Genomic DNA, 11,674 nt, shown 5'->3' with positions numbered 1-11,674 from the left:
TTACTTCGAGGATTTTAGATTGATATTTCTTAGCATGCACAAATCACGTGCCGTTGCTTTTCGTCCACCTGCTATCTGAATATCGTAAAATCTTAACAGAATATCAGTCGTAAACAATTCGGGCAACGCTTTCAAAAGGCAAGGTACCTTAAATAGACCAACAAAAATAAAAATCTCATCTTCAATCCATTGTGGTATTAAAATACAAAGATAAACATTCATTAAAACTTACCAATGTTTGCGGCATTCCCTGTAACACAATGCGAGTTCTATCTTTACCGCATTGCACCATCAAACGTAGAAACTGAAGTATAAAATGGGTCTGTTGGGACACTTCGCCATCTCTGCCAGCTAGAAATGTAAATATCGTGAACAATCCATTTAATGCTGACAAGAGAGGATCTCTCAACACAACCGATTTCTGTCCATTGGTAGATCCTTGAGCTTGCGGACTCTGTGAGCCAAATATAGGATTGGAATCCCCGGCCTCATTTAACCGTAGAATTTTATTTGCTGATACACCAAGGGCATCGAGTTCCTCCGCATCTAGATCTCGACGTACTCGTTTCCTACTGTTCCCACGACAAGGATTCGAATTGTTGTATTCTAACGTAGAAAATATACAGTACACGCACAACTTCGCTAGCACTGAAGATTGTGGTTCAACGAGTTCTTCGCTTCTGCAAGAAATTTATTGAAATTCAACGAAATTTAAATGAAGTTACTAAAATTTATATGAAATTTGAAATACATGATAGTATCAACTTACTGTAATGAGTTATATAAATATTGTGGAATGATATGGTTGATGAGATCTAAGGTACAATTTTCGATGTCGAGATGAAAAATGGCAAAGGCTAAATCTACTGCTTGGTCCAATTCCTCCTGATAACGATATTTCAAGACTTCCTTTACTATATTCGTCACAAACCACAAAGAACCACCGGTATTTAATAAAGACTCCAAAGATTGCGTCGCTTGAATATTTATCCATCCTCGCTGATTTATGTTTCCCCATACTGTTTCTAACTGTTCCAATATAGGTTGTCTCGATATAATACTGCCAAATAATAAAAGAACATAACATAAAAAAAAGTTAATATTAACTAAAAAGAAAATGTTAACACGATACCTATGAGACATCGAAAGCACCTTCGTTTTTGATTGAGTAGGAGGATGAACATCATACTGCATTTTGCGAATGATTTGAGACATTAAACTTGATCTAGAATACAAACTTTAATTTAACTTAATAATCTAAAATATCTGTGAAACTTGATTATTCAAGAACTAACCGTTCCTTAAGATTATCTTGCATTTCGTCCCCAGGAAGTGGTGTCAAAAAATGTTGAACCATGTTCAGTGGTTTCAGAAGAGCATCTTGATGAGTAATACTCATATATGCACACAGCCAAGCTGCCGCGCAAACCGGTAAACAACAGGCAGTTGCACGTAAACCATCCAAAGCTCTCTTAACATCGCTAGCTCCAAGTACATCGCTTTCCCATGCACACAGAAGCTCTTTTACAGCCCCCATCGCTGATTGACACGCGATATGCCACTTAATATTACTAGATTTCAGATCAGGATCTGGAGAATTGATTTGTGCTAACAATGCATCTACCCTAGTAGGATCAATGTTTTGCAACATTTTTTGAGGTGATTTTGGTTGATTTCGTTCAGGCATGCATTCTCGCACCCACTGCTCGAAAAATGAGTCTCCTTCCCCTTCTTCTAAAACGGCCTGAAATATGTAATTTACTAACTTATGCAAAAATAAGTTTATTGAATAGATGATGATATTCTAAGCTTACATCAGATCCATAAGTTTGCACTATAGAACACAACATGAGAAACGATATATCAAACAACATTGCCCTTGTTGCTGCAGTCTTTGGTGGAACAGGTTCACTAATTTGCTTGCTGCACTCATTCCGTCAGAACCTGATATAACATGCTAAGTAGCGCCTCGTGAATCTTGGTGTAATCTGCGTTGAGAGTTTTCAATATTCCAGATAAAGTTGGCTCTGCTCGTACGATTACTTTAGGAATAGAAGGTGTGGACGTGGAAGATTCTAATTTTTGTAACGTTGCAATAACACCTTCTCTTCTGCCGCTTAATTGTTTTGTCTGCTTTTCTGTGACTAAATTTACTTTTTGCAATGCATTTAACAAACACTCCACGCTATTGCAGGAACACGCAGTATCCACTATATCAAGAAGTGGTGTGAATTGGAGTAATAATTCAAATGCGTCTAGAATATCTTGTGAATACTCCAATTTATCGTCTCCGTTTGAGTGCGCCACGTGCAACTCTTTCAAAATAAGGGGTACTTTTAGGAACGTAAATGCACCCCACTGTGATTCTTTGAATGTACTAGTAACATTGTGCAAGCACATTAAACATGCACGAATTATCTCGCAGTACAATCTCGCGTTTGTATAATTTTTAAGCCTTTGAACCATCAACATCTGATTAACAAATACAGACGTTTCCGTACTAGGATTTAGTAAAACTTGAACTGCGAATAAAGGTTGCAGGCAATGAGTTATAGATTCCATTTGTGACATTTCAGGAGACAAAGCTAGACAGTCAACCTCTAGATTACACAATTTTTTTAGAGAATCTTCTATTGGAACAGAAGATTTTAGATTACTAGTCTTCAACAGTGCTTCAATCTCTTGACATTTCTTTACAACTTCTATATACAAATCTTTGTCATCGTATTTTGCTAAATACATCATAGCACAGAGAAAATCAGAACTGAGCATTTGTTTCATTATACTGGCAGGTTTGTCCATCAGCTCTGTTGGTTGTGGTGTCAATGGACTATTCTGTGGCATTTTTGTTAAAGTGTGCAAATAACACTGTAATAACCAATGTACTATGGATAATACTGCAGCAGCCAAAAGATCCTCCTCTGGTTTACCACGACATGTTATTCCTACTTGTATAGATTCTAAAAATTCTAGAAGACTTAGGATACAGTGGGGTTTATGAAAGGCATCATATTTACTTATCCGTTGTAACACAGCAGCATAAGAGACCAACTGAAAATTTATATACCTAAATATTATGTCAATAAATAAATAGAAAATTATTAATAAATGATAAATACCTGAGAACTTAAAGAATGTTTCAAATATGATAGTACTAATTGATTTGGTCCAAGTCCTACTAGTGCCTGCTGTAATATGCAGTCTGCTAAATTATATACATCTCCACTAACACCCCTTGGCAAAATCTGAAAATATTATAATGTATAATGAATTTTTAGAAACAAAAATGGTAAAAGGAAGAAGAATAAATATTTTTGCAGTTAATGAACTTACTGTTTTGATATTAATACCCCATTGTAAATCACTCCAACGTTCTCTCCATGCTCGTAGTAAAAGAGCTTTAAGACTGCTGGTCTTACTAGTTACTTTAGTCTCCATAGCTGATGTTAGGAGATTACACATAATTTGTTTTATTTAAGTAACATCTGCGACATCATTAATTTTCTCAGTCACAAAATTTGGTTTTCATTCATTAAAACAAATGTATATAAAGTGATTGTAATGTATAACCTCAGAGCCATATAAAAAGCTAAAGTAATATCTAGACAATTAAGAGTAACGATTCAGAATGAGACTTGATTTTTTTTATTCGCACTATCATTCTGCCTACCTCATTTTAGAAAAATTTAATTTGTTAATAAACTAACATAATTAACATACTTTCACTTCATTTTCAGATCGTAACCTTTTCACAGCCGCTACGATCAGCGCCATGGTATGTGACCATTACAAAATATTCGAGATCAGACGCGAGTTGTTCACATCAAACGAATAATCGATATTTCATATATATCTCTCTTTAGATTTTTATAAATGTCAAATTATTAAATAACTGTCTACACCTTATCAAGTTCACCTCATTAAAATTTTCCATTCCCTGCAATAGAAAATCCTTGCAAGACATGCATTCATATGAGTGCACCCCTTAACGTGAACAGTCTTTCTTTCCAACTTATTCGAAATTTATTATTTGAAAGTTATAAATTACCATATGTGACCTTCTTTGTAATATTTTCGAACATCAGGTTATATAAAACTTCATAAAGAATGGGTGTCTGTGCAAGAAGAGCACTTACACTTACCCCATTTTACGCGTGGACAGGGTGGAATTTTTTGAACATGATGGGAATTCTTATATCAATTGGACTGTTTTACTATGCTTTCATTCGCGTATGTGTATATTTCATATAATATTCACTAACATGCTTCAATAATTATAAAAGCAAATATATGATTAAGAAAAATATATATTTATAAATATAATAAATATATATAAAATATATTTGATATTTTACAGGAATCTTAAATTTAATAATGAGCTGATTCCTCGTATATTTGATCTTGTTGCAAGAGAAATGGATAGAAGTGGCTGCAGTTTATAATTTTGTATATAACATTCAACATTACATTACAATACTTCCAATATTACTTCCAAGTAATAATAATCAGCATAAGATTATTTTTTAAATAATTAAGAAAGTCTGATGTTTCTAAATAAAAGAAATGTTTTCAGAAATTATTTATACTCTCAAATATCTTCTGTAACGATTTTATACTCAACATAAGATGAAATAAAAAATTTATTTCGATTTCTTTTGTGTGTGATAGACAAAATTACTTAGTACCAATGACGTTTTCCCAATTTCAACCCGTGAGTCAGCAGTCTAAATAAAATACGTCTTACATTTTCAGGCAGTTTAAATCGATTAGTCTGATGCAACATCGAGAACAAAAACATATTTCTATTTTGAACAATATCTTTAATCTTTCGAAACTTTCTCTTCTCACTTAATTTATTTCGTTCATAAATATTTCATCAATTCCTGTCTTAAATACTAAATTCCTGGCACCGAACTTTAAGCCCTCTAAATAGAAAGTCTTCAGATGAAGTTAAAAGTTGTCTAACCAAATTGCAATTTCTAACATTCAAAATGCGATTCAACTTCAATACCGCAAATCTCAAATCGACCTATCGCTTGCCAGGAGTTACTTCAACCAATCGCTTCGTTGCAAAGTTATAAGCTTGCGTGACGCACTTACTGCCACGCTGGCAGTTCAATTGACAATATCTGTCCGTGGATCGAGTATTCACGGTATCCTCGGATATAATAAACAGTTCCTTGTAGTGCTGGTGCATAGGAACCGGTGTACGTTCGTACAAATTCTTCAGTATGTATCAAAAAGCATCGTGAGTAACCTAAGTGAACGAGCAGAAAGAAATGTTCGAGTAAAGAGGTGCAACCAGCTTTAAAAGCCGCTCTCTCTTTCTCTCTCTCTACCTCGCTCTCTCAGTACACCCAGACCCTCAGGGTGGGGCGAGGAGGCTAAACGTCTGTCTGCCTGTCCGTGACGGGCTCTCCTTCGTTAGTCGGTTGGTGCGCTTTATCGTGTCGAGTGTAACGTCGGTGCAGTGCACGAATAGTGTTTTTTTGATGGAAACATAGTGGTTGCGGTGTATTCTATGTAATAAACACACACACACACGCACACACACATATATATACACGCAAAGTGTACGATTGGCTGCGCCGCATAGTAATCAACAAGCGTCAGGATGTCGTCGTCGGATATCAACCTCATGGATTTCCTCTTCCCGCGGGAAGACTCGTTCCTGAAAACCGACGTTAAGGACGAACCTTTCATATACCAGAGTTACAACGACGACGCCATCGCGGTGAGTCTAATGCACGCTTTTATCTCATTTTCATCATTTGACTAGCTTTTTCTTTCAATGCTCGGCCCCCTTGGACGGGTTCTTCTTTAACTCGAAGAAAACTAGTTTCTTTTTACACGCTTATACATACGATAGGAATACCTGAAGGTCTCGATAAACTATAGCCTGAACATTCTGTGCATTTAAACTTCACGTGAAGGTAATGATTTATTAAGAAAAAACAACGAGAATCATTACAAAGTAACTACCTTATTAATACTTCTTTACAATATCACAGTACAGTTTATGCCAAAGCAGGTCTCCTTTATGTAACGAAAAACTATAGGAAGATGCCTATGTATCAATACAATTTCCAGCAATGCCTGGCTTCCTGAGAAAGATACAGGATGTTCTTCAGTCGTTGGCTAACAAGGAAAGTTGAACTCTATCACAGCTTGTTATCGAGAATGCTAATACGTAGAATAATTCCCAAGGCTGGCGAAACCTTTTCAAACACCGACTCATGTTTTACGCAATGTTGTCTGTGAATATTGAAAATATAAGATGACCGGCACGCACAATGGTTCACGTCTTATTATACAAACAGCTGGGACATTTTAAACAAACCAATTACTTTTCGTACGCTCTGTTTTTTAGCAAATTGAGAGAAGATTCATTTAACGCGATTACCGTTCAGTGACGGGAGAAAAACACCGATATGGTCGGTACGTGAAAAGTAATGGTACACTTCACCACGATCTGTGCCACTTTCGTCGCGTCTTCAATTCTCCGTTCGACTAACGAGACAACGGACAGACCATCCCTTGCTTTCATTCGTAACCATTATATTCAATTACGTTCAACTAGCTACCAAGCGATACGTACAGAGAATTCAGTCGAAACATAATGGTACAATTTATGCGTTGCATCGAATGTTTACGGTAGTTGTAAATTGCCGCCATGATTAACCATGGGCTCCCGTTATTCGAGCGTTCGCCATTAATTCCTGTTAACATATGGCGTGCAGCAACCACGTGTCAACGTGCGTGTGCACCTGTCGCGCGATTACCGTAGATTTTTGTACTTCCCGGTTCTTTTAGGAACAATACATTGTGTTCTTAAAATAAACGTAGCATGGTGGAATAGAATAATTGAAAGATTTGTCGGATCATATGTAATCGATAATATATGTAATATATGTATAAAAAAGAAAATAGTCATTCGTTGTTATGATACACAAGTTTATTTCTGTGATTTTTTCAAGTACTTGGAAATTACTTAACCTACATTTAATTCGTTTCTTTGTTTTTCTCGATTAATAAGAAAATGTATTCGGATGTCATCATTACATAATCATGTCAGACTTTTTGTAACATATGGAATGGTCTAATGCACGTGCTGCTGCGGTAGCCGCCATGTTGAAATGTCTGTTACCTCTTTCATTTCAATATTTTTTGTCCTTCACTCGATACGAAAACAGATTCTTCCGTGCAAGGTAATTACCGAATTTCATTGATAAATCGATGAAATTAAGATAATCTAAAGAATAATTTACGTTAATTCTTCTTTTTGATTATGAATAATCACGTAGATAATTCTCAATATATCCGATCAATTTACAATGTTGCTCGCAACAGTGATAAATTTATGCATAGATGTCTTTATGTATAGAATCGGAACGAGAATGCGAATCTACTCATCATGGCGAACGACCTTCGGACGAGAAGTATATAGTACCGTTAAGTTACGGGACTCCTTGTGAATAGTCTCAAAAATTCTGACCTCTTATTTTCCAGGGAAACAATGACGATTAATCCACTTGCGGTACAGACAAGTTCTCTTGCATTCACGTAATTACCACGCGTAATAATTCTAAGAATTGAACAATTGCTTAAAGATTAATTAAACATTTTATGAAAATCATTTTTCAACGTGTTATCTAATTTTTGCTTTCCCCTTTATTTACAGTATGAGAGCAAAGTTTGTCGAATATGATTCACAGGAAAAAGTCTCGGACTTCGGGTAAACACAAAGGCGTATTACGTCATCCTATAGACTAGTTTTATTTCTTTCAAAAAGTAAAGAATATTCATTCGACAAAAGCGTGTTCGTATTAACGTTCTAAATTCCTTTCACGTCGAACATATTTCCTAATTTCATTGCAACGCGGGATCAGAGTTTTCACAAAAATTATACCAATTACTTTTTCTTTTTTAATCTTTACCCGCGATTCGATGAATGTATACCAGTGTAATCGTAAAATTCGAGCAAACCAGTGTTCCACGCTACTTGACTATATTTACCATTCCTCTTGTGCTTGGAAACTAGGTTACCCGGCATTGGCCAAATGCTTGATTCACGCGAACCGAGCGACAAGCGCCACGCGAACGGCCATTTTTCAAGCTTCGCTAAGCTGATTAAGCTAACTTTCATCCAGATATCTAACTGGAGCACGCATTAGTTATTTCCATTCTCAACCATAAAACAACAGATCCATCGGGTCAATAATCCGATCTAAATGGAACGCCATGCACGGACCAGAAGCTAACGAGTACATGCGATGCAGTCAAGTAAAAGTACCATTCAAAACAAACTTCATGCACGCTTGGCTCCTTTACGTGCAACGTGCAGTAAATTTCTGACGTTGGAAAACAAATGGTTCATAGAAGAAACTGGCCTCGGTCCTAGTGGATTATGTTATACAGACCATGAGATAGCGAGATCGTAAAATCGGTCAAGAATCATAGTAATCATCTTTCGGGAGAAAGGAGCCGACAGAGTACTGACGCATGGGAACCTGAACACGCTCACAGGGCCGTGCAAAGGAATTTTTAATCCAGGTTCAATTTACTTTAAACGAAAAATATAATAAATACAATAAAAAATTATAATATACTAAGAGTTATAATATATAAATTAAAATATAATAATAATTTATATAAACTTTTATACATTTATATTTATCATATAAATACACGAATATGAATATTAATACTTTTTTCGTATTTTTATATTATTATATCATTTTCCAGCCACCCAAAGATCACGTTTCCTTCCTATCCTGCGGAACCCTGAAGCGAAATTCAACCTACGGTCCTGACCAAACCTACGACCTTAAAACATCAGTCGGTGCCGCTACAGGATGACTAAATTTACGACCTTGCTATGTCATAGCTCATACCGTGTACCAAAAGCCGAAAATAATTCTACTCTGTTCTCCCTTTGCTTTCTGAAGGCGGAAGAGTGGCCAGCCGACACGGACGACTTCCTGGACTCCATCTTCAAGCTAGAGGATAATCAGTTCAACCTCATCGATAATGATCTAGACGCGATTCCATCTTCCTCGTCGGATAGCGGGCTTTCAAGTGCGCTGAGTCTCTCCTGCGAGCAGCAGCTGAGCCCGCTTTTGCCGATCGAGGAAGATCAGGTAGAGATCAGCAACTCCGAAGTGAGTAGTCCGCAGAATATCGTGGACTTTGAATCTCTGGGCAGCCCTAATCAGTCGATGGCCAGTGTGGACAGTCCAGTTCGATCGGTGGTCAGTTCTAACATCGGTTCACCTGCCACAGACATTGCTGAAGAAATGGACGTGGAACACACCCTCGTGGCCGTGGTGAACCCTAGCAACACGTTGACTGATGCTAACGCGACCATAATAGCGGAGCAACCGGTTGTCGATTTAGGTAAGGACTCTAATTTCGCTGGATTTATCTTCTACGGCACTTACTATTCCTTATCTAATGCTTGGTTTTCCTTTACCCGAGAATGGCTCAACTAGGAATTGTGGAGCACGCTTTGTGTCGGATGCTTGACGTTGGATGTTAGCTAGATTTTTGAAGTCGATGAATTATTGAACTTTGATAATAACGAAGATACGGATGAAGAGAATCTTTAGGATTCGCTGAGAAACGAAGATCCGTTCTAATAAATTCTGAAGGGTTTTGTAACTCTAGAAATGTATTGCAATTTATACCGACTGCTGCGCTGAAAGCAATTTCCATACCTGTGCCCTCCTCTTGTCATCATGATGAAACGTTCTCTCGTCGCTTGTCTATTCGTGAAAGCTGAAGTTCAAGGAATCCACAGTTGCAATTCGATTTGGACAGATGTTAACGTTTAAGTGTCTATCGGGTTTAAGCAAATCGATATCTGTTGGAATTCGGCAAGGTTATCGTGATTGATCCGAAAAATATGGATAATGTACTATCCATTTCAAGTTTCTAGATTGAATAGAATCCTATCAAAAATAGAAAATAAGAGAAATAAATCCTTTCCTTCTAGACAAAACACCGAAGCAACAGCATATTCACATTACGTCTCAAGAAAATAACACGATAAACGTCCGCAATATCACGTGCAATGGGAAACGGAATATCAGGCAATTGATACGCGTTACACCAATGGGTTCCGGAAACCCAAGATCGATCCTACTGCCAGTAACCCTAAAAGACATGAAGGAAGTTCGGACCATCAAGATCATCAATGCCTCGCAAGCCAGAAATCTCAAAGGGTTCAAGATCAATCAGGCCAATATCATTAACAAACCCGTTCAGGTACCTAAATCACATAGACGAAGTTCTTCTCTATGTTAGCTAATATATCTGATTCGTTCTAAATTTTCTCTTCGAGGAAACGAAAGCGAAACCCTGATCGACGTTAATAGAACTTTCATACAGTTTCACCCTGACACTTCAGTTGCATAATTACACGTGCGTTTCTTTTCTTTTCTCCGGTCGATCTGTAGATGAACATCAAGCAAGAAGACTCGAGCAGCGAAAAGGGTTGCAATTCGAGCGACGAGATCTCGGAAACAGATTCCCCATACCCTAGGCTAAAACTGAACGCCGAGGAGAAACGTCTGCTGCAAAAAGAGGGAATTACGCTGCCTACTCATTATCCTCTGACGAAGCACGAGGAACGCGAGTTGAAGAGGATCAGGCGCAAGATTCGCAACAAAATCTCCGCCCAAGACTCGCGGAAGAGGAAAAAGGAGTACGTGGATGGATTAGAGGATCGTGTGAAGCAATGCACCGAAGAGAACATGACGTTGTTGAAACGCATCAAGGCCCTACAGTCGCAGAATCAGAGCCTGGCCGGGCAACTGAAGAGATTGCAAGCTCTCTTGCAAAAAGGCAACAAGAGTGCCCAGCCTGCCACTTGCTTGATGGTCTTGCTGCTCTCATTGGCCCTCGTGGCTGTGCCGAATCTGCGACCGCACTCCAATTCCAACAATGAACTCACGCAAGAGCAGGAACAGCCAGAAAAAATGCCACCATTAGCGGGTAAGTGCGATGCTTCTTATCTCTAGTATCTACACCGTATAATTTTTCACAATTAAATTCACAATTTAATTACAAAATTTCAATTCCTTTTAAGCGTCAGGAACTTCTATTGAGATTATAGGTTTATAATTGAAAAATAACTACGATATACATATTCTCTTTTAAATTCTTTTATTACTCAAGGAAGGTATATCTATCTTTTAGTGCTTCTCTAGAGCGATTGACCGACTCGTGAGAGGGTGTCAAGAGGATATGTGACACAGTTCGCCTAAACCCTCGGTTCTTATCTAATGTTTATATAAACATTCGTTCTCGGAATGTAGGTTTTTTAAACTATTTATTCACACCTTATATCCTACATTGATTTTTGTATATAACTAAACTTATCTTTTCAACCTGTTCACATTAGGAGCCCTATAAATTAACCAAGTTCATGGATATTGGTTTCGAGTTAATTCTACGTGCGTTATTCAGCAGCCATCGCATCAGAAATAAAAGAAAGTCTACAAGAAACATCTTGACTGGTACCTTCACGTTTGTCGGACCCTTTCGAACCGTTATATTAGCGGTTACACAGGTTGAATGAGTTTGATAGCACAGTCGGCCCTGGGAACATTGAACCTCATGAGATTGTGAAAGGCACAGCCCTGTTAAATATTTTTTTTTTTTTTTTTTTTTT

The 11,674-nt window shown here is 37.4% G+C and overlaps 2 protein-coding genes across 2 annotated transcripts in view; one reads left to right on the top strand and one right to left on the bottom strand.

Moving 5' to 3' along the window:
* Positions 1-3,557, bottom strand: MED24 (mediator complex subunit 24). Its single transcript, XM_017905083.1, is given in 9 exon segments — positions 1-147; positions 233-680; positions 770-1,060; positions 1,133-1,225; positions 1,296-1,744; positions 1,815-1,931; positions 1,933-3,051; positions 3,120-3,245; positions 3,334-3,557. Coding segments are annotated over 9 exon segments (2,919 nt in total). The 5' UTR covers positions 3,463-3,557.
* Positions 3,558-5,129: 1,572 nt separating this feature from the next.
* The window catches only part of LOC108551120 (uncharacterized), a 9,557-nt gene continuing 3,012 nt past the window's right edge, over positions 5,130-11,674 (top strand). Inside the window, exons 1-4 of the mRNA XM_017905157.1 lie at positions 5,130-5,734; positions 8,949-9,396; positions 9,995-10,266; positions 10,458-10,995. Of these exons, the coding sequence (XP_017760646.1) occupies positions 5,615-5,734; positions 8,949-9,396; positions 9,995-10,266; positions 10,458-10,995 (1,378 nt within the window). The 5' untranslated portion in view covers positions 5,130-5,614. The remainder of the gene's footprint in view (positions 5,735-8,948; positions 9,397-9,994; positions 10,267-10,457; positions 10,996-11,674) is intronic.

This window comes from Eufriesea mexicana, unplaced genomic scaffold, assembly GCF_001483705.2.
Source record: "Eufriesea mexicana isolate 0111107269 unplaced genomic scaffold, ASM148370v2 scaffold3653, whole genome shotgun sequence".
In the NCBI taxonomy this organism is placed as follows: domain Eukaryota; kingdom Metazoa; phylum Arthropoda; class Insecta; order Hymenoptera; family Apidae; genus Eufriesea; species Eufriesea mexicana.
Note: the sequence above shows the minus strand (reverse complement) of the source record. Positions and strands in the feature narration are given on the sequence as shown.